The 17,020-nt window shown below is 41.6% G+C and overlaps 1 protein-coding gene across 1 annotated transcript; it reads right to left on the bottom strand.

Moving 5' to 3' along the window:
- Positions 1-263: 263 nt before the first annotated feature.
- On the bottom strand, positions 264-14,243 carry sypl1 (synaptophysin-like 1). Its single transcript, XM_049567006.1, has 5 exons — positions 14,019-14,243; positions 5,259-5,377; positions 4,902-5,106; positions 4,594-4,785; positions 264-2,425 (listed from the first exon to the last, which is right to left on the bottom strand). Exons 1-5 carry the CDS (start codon positions 14,088-14,090, stop codon positions 2,294-2,296), a joined length of 720 nt encoding a protein of 239 aa, XP_049422963.1. The 5' UTR covers positions 14,091-14,243; the 3' UTR covers positions 264-2,293.
- Positions 14,244-17,020: the final 2,777 nt, after the last annotated feature.

Below are 17,020 nucleotides of genomic sequence, written 5' to 3'. Positions count from 1 at the left end.
AGTACCTTACATTCATCAGTATATAAGAAAAGGTGTAATAAATTCGACCAGAGCAGTAAGGACACCTCTTTTCCTGGCTCATTTTTTGAGCTAACATGAAGATAGTGGTATCTTTGGAAACTAGACAACCAAAGGCACCCACTGGTACCAACCATGTCAGCATAGTTCACTGCTAAGGGAGCTAAATAATGCTCTAAGGGTGTTTTCACACTTGATCCTTTTCAGCCTTCTAAACAGACTCAGCTTTTTTTGCGCATATGTGAAAGAGAACTCAGACCCCTCGGTTCGCTTCAAGTCCGCAGTGCAGTTCGCTTAACCCATGCCTTGTGAGCACAAAGCGCTCCAGATTCGCTTTGCCATTGTATTTAGCCCTCTAGATCACATGCTATTGCACTGGGACGATTGAAAAAACAGACGGCCTGTAACACTTGCAAGGACGAGGAGTAGTTTGGTCTAACAGAATCTCTAGTAGAATACATCAAATGGAAACAGTCAACAGCACAGACACACTAAGGTTTTCCTCCAATTTCAAGTCCATCTCAAAGTAAAAACAAAACTGTCAATATATATTGTATATAGTGTGGCTAGAAAGAGAACTGAGTCCGCTTTCAAATGAACTGACAATGTGAAGACAAAAAGAACCGAGTCTCTTTTCTGTTGGTCCACTTTTTGGTGCACTTTAAGAGCACTGAGTTTGGTTTGTTTAAAAAGGACTATATGTGAAAACACCCTGAAGTTAGGTGTGACGGCCACGCCTCTTGTGGGTGTTGGGCTGGTTGTGTCTATTTCTTTTTGTATTACAGATTACCAGCAAGAGGCGTTGGGTCCATCGTTAGTTGCTGGGAACACCTGGGCCCGGTGTTCCCCGCACTATAAGAGCACATCTCATTTGCGCCGCGAAGAGGGAGAGAGAGAGGACAAAAGGGGAACTCTGCTCTCTTCTCTCCACGCTCCTTATTTTGCTTATTTATTTTTTCACCTTATAACACACCACTCACTAATTTGACGAGCATGCATACACGCTAACATTACTGATTTACTGAATGCCACACCTAATACCATTCTTTGATATGTTGGATTTGGGTTAGTTAAAATAAATTATGATCTTCTTGCTTTAATTTCTTGCGACATCTCCCATTATTTTGTTGTGGCTTTGAGCATGGGTATCTATTAAGGACTCCCTTAAACTCTCACCGTAAGATATTCAAATGAAAATGGGTTCTATGGGTACCCACAAAACTCCTAAACTTGGTAAGGCTTGTTCCCAGAAAACGTTTTGTTCCTTATATCAATATACTCCTTCAAATTAAAACTGTGTATTTGCCTTTTTAAGGTTGAGGACAACCAGCCTATCTAAAGAACAATGAATCACCGATCACATACAGATACATAACACATTGAAACAGGAACTCAAAATGCTAACCAGTATTAGTCTATGACCATCAGATAATTAGTAACATAAGAAGCCAAAGGCACAATATGTGATTCCTTAACTCTCCATATTGACATAGTTTTCAACTATACTTAAACAGCATCAGTGAATTCCTGAAGTTCAGTTATGGCTTTTGGTTTATGTTGCTCCATCTGGCCAACCTTATGAAAGATTTCGAATGGCGCCACTGTTTCTGAGACTCATAATATATAATGCTGCTACCGAGATGGAAGGACTAACACATTTGGTCTTTTCCTGTGCATGTATCTGCTTCCTAAAGCATAAGAAACCATCTAGGATTTATTCTAAGAAGGCACGGAAAAAAGGATTTGACATGCTAATTGCATTGGTGTGCTATACTATTTGAAAAAGGTAAAAAAAAAATAAAAAAAATAACAAAGGCTAATCTACACATGAAACCGAACACTTTCTCCTCCCACAGCCTCCTACAGCTGCAGGGTGCTTAGGCCTTCAGAGGAAATCTTTTGGGAAATTTACATTGCTTTTAGAACTGTTCTCAGTTCATGTATACCGTGTTTGTGCGAGAAGTGATGTGACATTTTGGGTTACAAAATGTTAATTCAGCTCTGTGTACTGCCTACACAGCTGCTACTGTGTCGATAAAGTCCAAATCCAATCTATATATCCAAATTCATCAGTTTTTAAACTGACCATGGATCAATTTGTCTGTCTTCATCATCGTCACAGAGCTTTTTTATGTGAGGGTATGTGTAATAATGTCTTCACACATGTGATCATACATGTGCGTGCATGCATAAGGTGTGCTCAACTTGTTTGTGTCTGATCTATCTGTGTGTTGTGTACGTGTGTGTGACTGTGACTTTCTTTTGCCTTATAGTGTTAGATGGGTGCAGGGACCTGTTGCCTTCCAGGTCCAGGCTGAGAGGAGAATTTCTGGGAGTGCCAACGTGTCTCCTTGTACACAAACCAGGCGTTTCCCGCCCACACAAACATGTTGAGGTAGCCAAACACCTGGAAGAATGCAGACAGAAAAAAACTAGATTAATATTACCTGAAAATACATGTGACGAAGGAGGTTTCTTATAATGTACTGTAAATCTGTATTTTTACACAATGACGAATCTCTCACTATGTTGGAGATATCAGCCGTAGAGATGTCTGCCTCCTCTTGAATATAATGGAGCTAGACGGCACTCAGCTTGTGGTGCTTACAGCGGCAAACAAATACACTTAAGAAACTTAACGGAAATGTCTCTTTCCAGAAATCATGACCCAGTTACTCAAGATAATCCACAGACCTTGTTGAGAGCAGTTTAATGTGGGAACTATTTTCTCTCTAACCCCTAACTACACCCACCAATTGTATTACCGCGCAGAAGGAAGTGTGCATCTACTCATGGATGAGTGGCTTGTGCTTGTGAGAGATATTAATGGTGTCCTCCTCGGCTGAGCTGTAATGTTACCTAGCTCAGTGGTGCTAGGTGAGCTAGCAGTAGATGCATGCTTCCCTCTGAGTGGTTATACGGTTGGTTCGTGTAGTTTATTAGAGAGAAAATAGTTCCTACATGAAACTGCTCACAACAAGGTCTTGAGAATTCTTTCAAATAAACTACACCAACCTTGCATAAGGAAGCATGCTGCTATTGCTAGCTCACCTAGCACCACAGAGCTAGCTATTGTTACAACTCAGCTGAGGAGTAACAATAGCTAGCTATTGCTATTGTTACAACTCAGCTGAGGAGTAACAATAGCTAGCTATTGCTATTGTTACAACTCAGCTGAGGAGGATGCCATAAATATTTAAATCTTACTCTGTCACATGCACGAGCCTCTTGTCCATGAGTAGATGCACACTTCCTTCTGTGCAGTGATATGGTTAGTGTTTCTGGTTTGGTTGAAAGAAAATAGTCCCTATGTTGTAGTGCTCTCAACAAAGTGTGTGAATTATCTTCAGTAACCACGTCATGATTTCTGGAAAGAGACATTGCTGTAGAGTTTTTCAAAAGTTTTTTTTTTTTGGCACTTTGAGCCCCACATGCTGAGTGCTGTCTGGTTCCATTACTTTTGAGAGAGGGCAGACATCTCTACGGCTGATATCTCCAACACTCTGCAACTCGCACCACACCAACAATTTTAGACTTCAAAATATTCTATTTTTAACTGGGGGCAAACTGTCCCTTTCAGATACTTTTGGGAAACACGGCCCAGGTCCCTTTCTTTAACTTGTGGTTCTCATTAGCACTGTCAGTATAAATGTCGGTATTAGTTGTAAAAAAACAACCAAAAAAAAAAAAGATAGAAGACTTTGAATCCGCCCACTCCACCAAGTAGGAGTTGACTGACTCCTCTGGCATCGTGACATGAAACAGCGTTTTTTTGGTTAAAATAAAATATGACTAAGCTCCAGTGTCACTCGTTGGCAATCACTGTCACGGGCGGGACTAGAGTTGTCATGCAGTTGCCCAGCAGTGCGCTGGAACCAATATAAGGAGTAATAACAACAATGGAGAATACTTTAGACCACAAAGACGCTGACATCGAGGCTGTTCTGATTTGGCTGTGGATCAGAGGTAGACTGGGTCATCAATCGGTGGTTCGATGGCCAGATCCTCCAGCCTCCAGTCGAATTATCCTTGGGCAAAATACTGAACCCCAAATTGCTCCTGATGGCTGTTCCATCGGTGTGTGAGTGCGAGTGAATGGTTCCTGAGCAGCAGGCGGCACCTTGTACGCTAGCCTCAGTCACCAGTGTGTGAATGTGTGTTAAAGTGCTTTGAGTGGTTGAAAGACTAGAACAGCGCTATACAAGTGCAGTCCATTTACCGTTTACCTTTCTCAGTATCGCCTGCCATAGTAGTTTGTTTTCGCCCCACCTCACTTTTAAAGCCCTGACAAAACAGGTATGTTAGCATGGCTATGCTATCAATGTGTACTTAAAATGACATTAGATTCAGGTGGATACGTTTTGTTCCTACTGTACTGTTCTAGTATAGTATTATTTAAACTTAAGGGGATGGGACACTGCCAGAATCAATGACCAATTTTCTTTTTGTAGAAATGGCCTCTGTACTGGCCATTTATTTAGATTTGGAAATGATTGACAGCTGAAGTGAATACTGACTGGTTCAAGTGTAACCAAAACCTTCTTGTTTGTAAAACCGCTCTGTGTTTCTACTCACCACAGAGATGTTGAGGGTCCGCATGCTGGCGTACTCCGTGACCTCGCAGGTGATGTTGCTCCCCTTGCAGAGTCCCAGCGTGGCGCTGAGGCCCTCAGTGTCCGTGGCGTACTTCACATTCTGCAGGCCCTTCGCCCAGGCGGATGAACACACCAGCCACAGAAAGACCAGGATCGCTGTGATCAAAAAGTCCTGGAAACGAGGACGAACCCATCAGCGTCAGACACAAGCCACAAGTCTCTCAATTACAGTGACCCACTTTCATCTGTGTGTCTATTGGGCAACTGACCAGCAAGATCAATACTCACAAAAATTGGTCCAAAGTCAGAATCCTTGTAGACGTGCATGTAGCCTAAATACACCAACAGAGCCACCATGCTGTACAGAAAACAGACGATGGCGATGCCCACAAAGAACTCCGCTGAGGATGCTGAGTCGCCCACCATGTGTGTCGTTGTGACAGAGTTATTACAAAGAGTGGTGTTTCCCTCGATGAGTGGGACCTGGCTTAACCTGGCCACAATGTAAGAAGGAAGGTTAAAAATCATCATTATTGCTGTTTTATTTTATTGTCCTTTTGAAAGTGATTACACAACTGATGACAAGTGACATTTCAAACCTGCGCCTGACATTGAAAAATCACCTAAATGTGTTGTGATTCTCACCTAAATGGGTAGTGGAAGTTGGCATCGATAGTTTCATTTCTGCCATCGCCACAGAAGAGAGATAAGATGTTCTTCCCTGAGTATCCGCCACAGCTTCCAAAAGCAAATATGGCTGTGAGCTGTTTGGGCAGACAAGAGAGAATGAGTGATTAGGGAGATGGTTGAGACTGATGGGAGAAAACCCTGTTTGGCTTTGGAGGAATATCATCAAAATCAAGAAATGTAAAGAGTAACTAAACCACAAAACCACTTTTTCAGCTGGAAACCATTTCATATGGGTATTTCGTGGTACTGTTAATGGATTCAGGTCCAATTTGAATTCTGCGTATTGTGTATGCATAGCGACTGGTTGAAACCCACGGTGATTGCAACTGGATTTTGCTATTAGCTGATCAGGTGGCAACACGGAGGTGCTAAAACCTGTAGTTCCCCGAATGGTCACTAGAGGGTGACTTCAGAGCTGAGTTAATCCCCACTGACCCCCATGTTAAAATGCCCAACTTCACAGGAGAAATAAACATGAGTGCAGCCTACAAAAAAACAGTTTTGGTCTCTATAGCTAATTTCCTGTTAATGACAACTGTACGGAGGGTGAATTTTTTTATAACTCACCTGTTTACATTTTATTCTGGCTTAAAGTTACGTATATTAAATGGTGGGGCCCTTTAAGTAACAGGCAGGTCTATAAGTCAGATCCATCCTGGCTACAAAAATCTAAAATGGCAACAGCCGAAATGCTCCATCCTTTAATGCAGGAGTCCACAAACCAATGGATAATGTCATGGTGGCTACGTCCATTATTCTATACAGTCTATGTTCGCCAACTAACCTTTCAGTTTTACTTTCACTGGCAATACTGTTCACAAACAGTGGCCCAACTAACAATTTATGTATAGTATACCTTTAAGATATTAGAGATTTGTTTAGAGGCCCAGATACACCAAACCAACTTAAGAGAACTAGCGGCCACAAAGGCTCCCTGCTGAGTCACCCAACGTCGTCATGTCCCAGCCAAAAAAGTTGCACATGAACACACCCCAAAAACTACAGTTGACAGGCAATCTGCATGTATGTTCTGCACCTACGAGAGAGGAAATAACTCTCCACACCAGCAGATGGTGGAAGTCTGTGTTCGTCATTCAAAAAGGGAAACCAGACGACCGTCTTGGCGCTAGTTAGCCAGTTAGCACACTAGCAACACAATCCAATATTGACATAACAAAGCATATTACCTGTGCCCCAGTGAAAAGGAACACAAAACATCACAAAATGTTTCTGCTAAAGAGCTTGTGCCTAAAGAAAAACAATCTTACCTTAAATAACAAGTTTGTTTTGGTCTCACTCCCTTCTGACTTTAGCTCTTTGTTTACTTTCCTCACTTCCGTTTCTCGTGTCATGTGCAGAGCTGAACGGCTAATCAGAGTGATTTCATTCACCAGTAGGCTACGCAGTTACTGATACTGATTCAACATGCTGAATCGGCAGAAAAAAGGCAGACTGGCGCCACACTGCAATGACGAACAAGGGCAGCAGACACTTACCGACGACCCAACTTTAACCGACGGTTGCCTGTTGGTTAAAGTTGGGTCATTGCTTGGTGTGTCAGGGCCTTCAGAGGAGGGGAGGATATTCAATATTTCTAATAAACATTCAGTCTGAAAACGATAACTGTTGGGTTGTGCAATAATCTAGCAATATGATACGTATCACGATCCACGGGTTCATGACTCAATATACTGCGATGTGCTGCAAAACTGTAAGCAAGGTGTTACATTTGACACTGAGTGGTAAATTGAAACCATAACTATAATTTGATTGTGATCTTCCCTACATATATATGCTCTTGGACAATACAGTTTTAAAGTGGAGTATATTGTCACCATAAACTCACACCCAGAGAAAAGTTGGCAACCAAAAACACAGCATCAGCAGTTAAGAGCTAGAGGGATTAACAGATGGCCAGCATTTACTCCAACAAACAGCTGAAAATAAAACTCACTACACAACCATTTTTATCAGTTTCCTTGAATCTTTTGCTTTTTGTTTTTCTCTTGAGGAAATACCCAATCCAAATAAAATCTCTCAAGAACACCTTTATTTTGTACCACTTTCTATCTTCTTTGTATCGTTTTACTGTTTCCTGCTACAGTCATTCAGCGACACCCTATGGAATAAACAGCAAGAGGAGTTGACGAACATATGAGATCATTTAGCAGCACTTCCTCTCACAACTAAAATAAAATGTGGCTTACATGGCTGCACTAAAGCTGCCATTCAGCTCTTGAATTCTTTCTCGCAAGGGCAGAAAGCATCTGATTCAGCGTGTAGGCCATGTGACACTAATACTCTCCTTAAAACCAACACATACTAAATTCTTTTAGTCAGGCTGGCTGCCACTGAGCTTAACCCCTCAGACTGCAGTAGGCAGATCATATTATTCATCAGACTCTCACAGATATCGCTTTACTCATACTTCATGGATCTGATTCATTTTCCTCAAAATGCGTTGTTAACAGCTTTCACACATTCTCGACATTCAAAGCTCCGCGTCTCTTCCTGTCATCACACATCCGCACTGAGCCTTCCAATGCAACAGACAGCTGTGCTGCAGTACAAAACCAATTCAAAGGTTTAACATCACAGGACAGAGCTCCATACAGAACAACTGTCTTTCTTCACTGAAGAAGCATTTTCACCCTTTTCAATCATGTGGGCGAGAAATCTGTAGTCTTTCCTCAAGTCAGAGTTTTCAAAAAAACATCTTGAAGTCCAAACATACACATCTGAAGTAAAATAAAATTTTCATTTTAAAAAAATGTTTGTGGCATCACTATCTATTGCCGAATGAATAACACAATGGAGATTGAGCCGATAGCCAACAGTGGGTTTTAAGGGCCAAAACTAAATGTATGAATTTAGGCCCAGAGGCCCAGGCTACAGCAGTAAAATTATGTATACAAAAATTAAGAAAATTCTAAATAGATATATAAATGTACAGATAATTGAAGAAGTATATAAATAAATACACAATTTAATAAATAAATACAAAAAAATGTGTAAATATATAAATATATATACACAAATACATTTAACAGTCATATATTTCTTGTGTAATTTAATTTGTGATTTTTTTTATTTATTAAGCATTAAAATACATAATTAGTTATTTAAACATTTTTGTTATTTACAGATAATTATGTATTAAAGTTTATATGTATTTATCTATTGAAGCATCGCTATTATACAACTATATTTTTTATTAATTTAAGAATTTAATAATATAATTATTTATGTATTTAAATATTTTGTTTCGGCTCTGAAACCCCTCCATAATGACCCACTGATGAAAGCCCATGCATTCTGCAGTATTAGAAACTGGGTGTCAAAATCACAGGTGGCACAGAGTCATTCATTTTTCACTTGCACACACACAGAAACACACACACACACACACACACACACACACACACACACACATCCATGCTGTGGTAACCCTTTCATCTGACCAGCTGCAGGACTGGTGTCTATCAATTCACCAGCAGCTTTCCAGGCCTTGGTCTGCCAACAAACACGCTGCAATTACAGCTTATCGCCACAGGTGTTGCCATAGCGAACAAAATGGAGACCTTCCAGATTGTAACTTTAAAAAGTTTGTATGAGAACGTGCTAACGCGTCTATTTAGGTTTTTTGAAATGCAGGAAAACCCCTAAAAAATAGACAATGGACTGCATTCCCATTGTCAGTAGACCAGAGCAGTGCACACGAGACAGTAGACAGGTATGGCTTCCTGTTTTTTGTTTTTTTTTGTTTGTTTGTTTTTTTGTTTAATGGTGTCTCACGTTCAACGTCCTAGACAGGAGGAACAACAGGTTAGTAAACAATGAAAATGTTATTTTGGTCACTTCTTTTTTCACACAGTTTCTTTCTCAAACATGGTGCGAACTAAATTTGGAAAAATCTTCGAGCGCTGCTTGGATGGAAATGGACGGTATTTTGTGGCAGCCAGACATTGCATCGCGCTGAGAAGGGGCTATAATTAGCTTGTACACCCGGGTTTTGTATTTCCAACGCTGCCGATGGAAGCCAATCCGAGCTGAACAATACAAAAGCCAGATGTTAGTGGGTGTTGGTGGGTTGTTTGCGCAGTGAAAAGGGGCTTAAATCTGATATTCACTCTCCTTTTATCTCCGTTTTGGTCCCCACCATCTCTTGAGGGAAATATCTGGCTTTTTAGCTGCTAGTCGCTAACTGTATCTGTATGTCTGCCTTCAGGTTAAGATGGTCTCCTTTGTACTGAAACTCTACAGGCTGAATCGGGGCTCAGTACACATCAGCAGGGGGTGATAATCGACAAAAAAAATCACCAAAATGATACCAAAGTTAAAGAAAACAAAAGATTATGTAAATCAACACTTGAAAATGTTAAGACAATCATGTTGTAGTCAACAGCATACAATGGACAGGGAGTGGATGACATCATAAGACAAAGAAATGATCTTTGATCCACACCTCAAATAGCAAAGTAATGACCTGTACTGCAATCTGTTCATCTATGAGGACACACACTTTGTCTGACCTCTTAAATTCTGTTACATCAGCACAACTCTATCACACATATGCACACCCTTGAAAAATGCTTATGACAAGCCCCCTCAACTTTTAGCCTTCAGCTACACACCACAAAACCCACACGCACACCCACGTTTACTGTACATCCACACACACACACACACACACACACACACACACACACACACACACACACACACACACCTCGAGGCCACTCTCCAGATGTTTCTCCAGATGTCACTGGCTGCCACTTCCTGTTATTCTGGCTACACACACCATGGTAAGCTACTTCTCTCACATTCCTGTTCCACTGATTCTGTCACTCTCCCACTACGAGGTCACGTCGCCTCAGCACGAATAACTGTAACAGCCAGGGTGGACCAACACACACACACACACACACACACACACACACACATCACATTGTAATTCTTTTGTTTATGTTCACATTTTTAAACAGAGCATCAATACTACGCTGCATAAACACTGTCGAACAGTTGGGTATTTTGTCACGTTTCCAATATCACCATTTACTCCTAATTAAGGCTACAGGAGGTACCTTCTCCAAACATGGCGGCTGCCAAAAGCTGTGGACAAACAGCAGTGCCGTGCCAGTACTGAGGCATCCCACACATCTGCAGAACACACAGCACCAATTTATGGACATTCCAGTGACTGCCAAATGAAATCACAGGCAGTCTTCACTCACAAGCTGTGAGACGGCATCAGTCATCTGCACACACTGCAACCACTCACAGTGTGTGATAGGAGCTCAGTTACAGGCAGGGGCGGGGCCAAGACATTGTTCTGCAAGTCAAAAGTAAGTCCCAAGTCAAGTTCCAAGTCAAGACTGACAAGTCTTATGTCAAGTTCCAAGTCAAGATTGATAGGTGCTGAGTCAAGTCCCAAGTCAAGATTGACAAGTGTCAAACCAAGTCCCAAGTCAAGAGTCGAGCAAAGTCCCACATAAAGATTGACTCAAGTCAAGATTTTCAAGTCTCGATTTAAGTCCCAAGTCAAGACTGATAGGTGTTGAGTCAAATCCCGAGTCAAGATTGACAAGTCTCAAGTCAAGTTCCAAGTCAAGATTGACAAGTCTCAAATCGAGTCCCATGTCAAGATTGACCCTAGTCAAGATTGACAAGTCTTGAGCCAAGTTCCAAGTCAAGATTGACAAGTCTTGAGCCATGTCCCAAGTTAAGACTGACAAGTGCCACATTGAGTCTCAAGTCCTAAACTTTTGTTTAAGAGTTTTGAGTCCATATTTAATTTACAGAAGTAATGAATGCTTTTTCAAAATAAAAAAAGTTTGTTAAAAAGTTACATAGCTGTTAAGCTAATGTTAGCTACACATTAGTTACTATGCTAACATAGTTACTATGCTAACATTAGCCTTGATCTACTGTTCTCCGTGCAACTTCAAATGTTGGAAACATAATAATCAGCAGCGTTGTTACACTGAGGTCATTGAGTCCAGATCAGTTTGACCAAAAACCCCAAAGCCACTGAACCATGTGCCCATTGTGTCACTGGGTTTCCTTCAGAAGCCCCAGAAACCAGTTTCTCCACTTTTTGACAGGGACCAAAATGAGACAAATATCTTTATCACCTTTATCCAACATATAGAGTGAATGGGGCAGTCTTGTGAGCGTTTGTTACGCCGAACCCTCCTTCCTGTTTACTACTGCGTGGAAGATAACATCGAGGGCAGTATAAGTGTTTAGTCTAAACCACTCCTGTGCCAAGAAAACTACTTTTTCATTTAGATGCCTCAGAGCAGGGTAAATGGACAAAAATGTTGGACAAGACACCCCGCGGGGTCCTATAATTTCATTGACGGCAGGAGTGATCAACCATCTATGATATATAAAATACAGACTTGCCATTTCCATTCAGCTGCTGTGTTAAATTTATATCCAGAAACCATCGCTCAAGCACACATTCACTGCTGCTGCCTAAACGTAAGACATGTAGTATTTAACAGTTATATTATTAATTAATAGAGGTCTTGCCCAGCACACACCAGTCGTGTGTTAAAAATGTCTCTGAATCAAGGAGAGTTGTAAACCACTTTGAAAACCACATTAAACAGGTAGATAATTCATACAAAAAAGTTTACAGCTACAACAACAGTTAGAGAAGGTCCAACTCGGCAGCACTGATCAAATATGAACCAAGACTTGAACTGCATTGCCGATTTTTTGCCTCAAATGTTTTCAGAAACATATTTTAGTGTACTGTTTAGCTGTAAATTGAGAAAGTTTGCTCCAGCCGATGGGCGGTGCTTCATTTTGGTTTCACTGTTTCCAACATGGCAGCCAGGTCACAAACATTCTCATTTTACAGCTAAACAGTACACTAAAATATGTTTATGAAAACATTTGAGGCAAGGCATCAGCTACGCAGTGACAGAATCTTGATTCACGTTTGATCTGTTTGACTGCAGTTGACCCTTTGCAAATCCCCGTCCCTTTGCGTTGTCGCAGTAAGCATGGTGGCCACGGGTAGACTAACTGCACTCCCTGATGAACTATCATCATATTTTAGGAAAAATGAAACAATGATTCCAGAGAGAAGCAGACAGAGGGGTCTACAGTCTGTGTTTGAAGGATATATCCAGGATGTCAAACTGACTCAGCAGCAACAACAGGTTAAAAAGACAAAGATAGTTAGAAGCTAAAGCCGAACTATAGGCTACAGATCACAGTGTAAAAGTGAACCACCACATCACTGCTGATCGCCACACAAGACAATGAATATAAAGGGAAACTTCGCTGATATTGAACCAGCTGTGTGGCATCGCAGTGTGTGCAGATGAATGGTCAGTCCGCTGCCAGACTGTCGGGGAGCTCCGCGGGAAGGCAAACACCGTTCTTCTGCACACACTGCGATGACACAGAGCTGGTTGAATATCAGCAAAGTTTCCAGCATTCGTATACATTCAGTGGGCTATATCTTTAGTAGCATGCTAGCTAACCCTACACTTTTCGAAGGGTGCGTTCACGAGCAGTCACTCCTCATCTCTGATTGGTTGTTTTCGTTGACGTGTGGTGAATTTTAATGCCATTAGAAGCACTACAAGAAGGCAGAGGAACATGATTTTTCCCATGGATTATCTGTCTCATGTACTACTGTCTGGCTGTAGCGACAGTTTCAGCAAAAAGTTATGTGTATGTGACTGCAGCTTTAATGATGTTGCAGTTGCCATTAGACCACTGGGAGGGCTGGGACCCGTTTTAGCTCACAGGACATTCCGAGCATTACACTGTACACACAATTTATCATTCGGACTGTTGTGAATCACAAAATATGTTGGGTTAGATAAGGGTTACATAAGGCCAAAACAGTGAAAAACACACTCTCTCCCACACACACACAAAAACACACACACAGCCTTGTCCTGAGTCAGATGACTGTCTGCTCTATAGCTCTGTACGTGTGTGTTTGTATCATGGGAGAACAGAGCAGCTGAGAGAAACTGTGGCCGAGCTGAGAAAATGACTCCACGCTGGAGTCCTCTGACCCAGTTATGTAGAGCAGAAATGATTACTGGACTTTCCTGGAGGAGCTGTCGCATGTTCTCTCATGATGCACAAACCGTGTGCTCGAGTGTATGAGTAGCCAACCGTCTGCACAGTTATTCAGAAGTAAATTATTGCTGAAAGATGCATTAATCTGTAACTGTGTCCTCTGAAGGGCAGGCCCATGCAACCAGCATGATGACTCAGATGCAGAGGAGAGCTCACTTAAGACATCTATACTTTTATTCTAGGAATCTTTAAAAATCTGAATTCATAGTAAGCAGAGGCAGACATGTGAAGTTAAATTGAATATAATAATCTCAAGGAAAACCTAAATTATTATGATATTGGGCAGATTATTGGGTGTTATCTTGGCTGTTCTTGTGTGACAAAGTTTGCACCTTAAAATGTCATTATCAAATTACATTACTGCATGCATTTTATTCATTCTTATAAGTAAAAAACTCCAAGCTGATAAATGCTTTCTATATGAATATTTCTGCCATCTTCAGAGACTTTTTCTCCAAAGTGAAAATCGCCGGGAAAAGGGAAAACCCAAGGATCAAGAAAAGCTGTGAACCTCCCTGTCCTCTGGGTATGACACACATACACAAACACACTAACAAACACACACACACACACACTTCACAGCATATGCATCTAACTTACCCACTCCACCAGCTTGACGAAGCCCAGAGGCTCCTTCAGAGGCGACAAGTTCAGCCGAAATCCGGTCATCATGATTTGCGCTTCTGATCCAAAATCTTTACCCAGTTGTTCCTAAACTGTGGATGTTGGTCCAACAGGGAGGAAAAAGGGGGAGTTGTTTGACAGAGTGACGTGGTTTGACTGCCGACGCTGCAAAAAAATTACCACACAGGGTTATTTTAACTGACTTTAACGACCCAACTTTGCGCTGAAGCAACTGAGTCAGATCACTTCCAGGGAGGTGAGATCATTCTGTACAGTGGAAGTACAGCTTGACGCGTTTCCGGAGCTTTTAACAAGAAATGTCAATGGCAAAATCACTAGTTGAAGTGGACATTTTTTGCAGTGTAGCCTGAAAACTGAGTGGCCAGCGCTCCACTTGGTGATGCGCAAAATACGCAGGCGGTGTAGCGGGTAAAGAGCGTAAAGTGTGCCAAATTACGCGTCGCTTTTGGTGAGAAAGCGTCATGTGGATTAAGTTACAGGAAAAGGATGTTAAATTACAAAGCGTGACTCTATCTGATGGCTTACACACTGTTGTAAGAAAGTTTTTATCATTTACAGGGCTGGGAAAAAAAACTCCAACTACTAAACGATCAATGTATAAAATCCCACTGAGACAACTTCAGCTACTGTGGATTATCAGCACAGAAACACCAGGAGGGTAGAGTTACAGCCTGAGTACCAAAAGACATCAGAAGTGCCCCACTGAGTTTTCATTGGATCCATCCGCCAGAATCCGCAGACTGCCTCCTCCTTGCTGAGTGTGCAGTTACTGTGAAACGCCTTCTCTGGTGCTGACTGGGTCATATGACTCTCAGAGCAAACCACAGATCCTCAAAATTCCTCCAACAAAGAAAAAGAAAACCTCAGGGACTGAGGCTGCAACTGAACGGTTAAAATTAGTAGTAAAGGGGTCATTTCACAGGACCGTCCGCTGACATTAGATTATTTAATTTGATTTATTATTAAAGGGGACCCTCCACTGATTTTACATGTTGAGAAAACCTGTAATGGCACTGCTTCCAAATATCAGTGGCATTTCTGTGCTGACTTACAGTATCAATAAAGATACACTGCTCAAAGGTGCCACCAAGGGGCGTTAGGAGGGGCAATGGCCACCTTACTTGAAAATAATTAGGGCTGTTCCCTGAAAATTAAAGATCTGAATCATGAGTTCGAGACCTCTCAGACAACTGAGTTTCTTCAAGTTGAGCAGTTGTCTTTTTTCTTTTCTTGTCAGTCAGTGTACTTTTGGAGATATTTCGGTCATCGGATTTGGCTGCAGAGTGAGCGCAACTCACTGTCATGCTGCTCTATGGTACAGGCAGCTGCAGACCCAGAGTCAGGGTGAGTCTGAGTGAGACGGAGGCAGCTGCCTGGAGGAAGAGAGGCTTTGCCCGGTCAGCCTCTGGGATAACATTATTTTCTGCCTTTTGCTCATGAGTGGTGAATTTATAGCTCATATATATATATATATAGCTTACAGCGACTTGGCTTTTGTTCGATAACTAATGTCGGCAAAAAACGTTGTTGCATTATTTGCAATTTGGCATTAACATGGTTTACTAAAATACTTGAAAGATCACTTTCACCCTAAACGTCCCGTCGACCCCCGTTCGAACCCTGAAACTGCATGGAAAAAATGGAACGAAAAGTCAAATATTTGTACTGAACAGCCAAATCCGATTTGACTGAGATAGCTCTGAGTTGGCTACAGCCCAAAAACTAATTGGAGGCCTCTGTGTGGTGTCTTTAGGGTGCTTTCAGACCTAGAGTTGTCTTGCTTTGGTCTGAATTGGTTGACATCAGAGCTTATGAGCAGTGAGGATTGTTGCTCCTCGCTTACGGAGCTGTTCCTTCCCTCCACTTGACAGTGCTCCACACTCAACTCATATTTAACCCCGCTCCACTCTAAACACTCACCGCTCACTCAGTTTCCTTTTGAAAGTCCTTTGTTAATTCCATTTTCGACTCGCAGCAGACAATTTTTGACAGGAAATAGTGTGTGTGCACAATACACAAATGTGGTCTGGGTTGGGCATTGAGCAGTACTGGAGCAAAATTGAAGTGGGAGATAAAGCAACACTCCAACTTTAAAAAAAAAAACACTCTGTGCTTCATCCCAAATCCTTCCCTTTGCACTCTGCTCACATGGTCTGGTTGATATATGGGGTCTATTGAAATCAGTCCAGCTCTAACAGAGAGTTACTCATCCTTTAAAAACAGCTGTGTCATGTCTCCTGTAGCTCAGGAGGAGATTATCAAAGTATGACAAAAATAAACCCAGGGTCATTTCGACTTCAAGTCTTCAAGTCAAAGTCTGTTACTTGCTCCCTCCAGCGCCCTTCAGGAAGTATGTGGTGTTGGTACTTAGAATGGTAAACTGGGTCTGTCAGAATGTTATGATAGAATACAGATGGCTGATGAATTTGACGTAAAAGACTATCGTAGGGAGGATCATGTCTTTCGTTCAGTCATCCGAAGAGCCGGATGAGATCCTCCTGTGGGCCGCGCACGTTTGACACTCCTGCTTTAACAATATTTCTGGCAGGTAGTCTATAAAAAGGGGCTGTGATACTAAACTTGCTTTTGTTTTATTCTACAGACTAATAATTCAGGAATACTTTACAAGAAGTTTCCTAGAAACAAGAAGGTAATTTGGTAATTCTCATGAGGAAAATGGTGGCAGGGTTAAAGCCGAAGTGCGGGACTTTAAATCATAAATTAAAATCCTTTACATTTAAGCCCCTGCCAAATGAGTCTGCAAAATTCTAATTGAAAAATTTAGCAGTATACTGGAGTTGCGGTGTCTATGGTGACTTTCCTGAATTTTATGTCAACTAGCCTGAGCGAAAGGGGGCAAGAATATGGAAGAGACTATGATAGAGGCACATGGGAAAAGTTTTCCTTGTAGGCTTTCTCCGAGCTTAGCCTCCTATTTTTGGACATTTTCTCTTACC

This window comes from Epinephelus fuscoguttatus, linkage group LG22 (assembly GCF_011397635.1).
Source record: "Epinephelus fuscoguttatus linkage group LG22, E.fuscoguttatus.final_Chr_v1".
Taxonomy (NCBI): Eukaryota; Metazoa; Chordata; class Actinopteri; order Perciformes; family Serranidae; genus Epinephelus; species Epinephelus fuscoguttatus.
Note: the sequence above shows the minus strand (reverse complement) of the source record. Positions and strands in the feature narration are given on the sequence as shown.

Coding starts and splice junctions, on each gene's coding strand:
- sypl1 (XM_049567006.1), bottom strand. CDS start 14,090: ATGATGACCGGATTTCGGCTGAACTTGTCGCCTCTGAAGGAGCCTCTG. Junction 5,107..5,258: donor AACTTCCACTACCCATTTAG/GTGAGAATCACA, acceptor CATTGTGGCCAG/GTTAAGCCAGGTCCCACTCA. Junction 4,786..4,901: donor CTGACTTTGGACCAATTTTT/GTGAGTATTGAT, acceptor CCTCGTTTCCAG/GACTTTTTGATCACAGCGAT.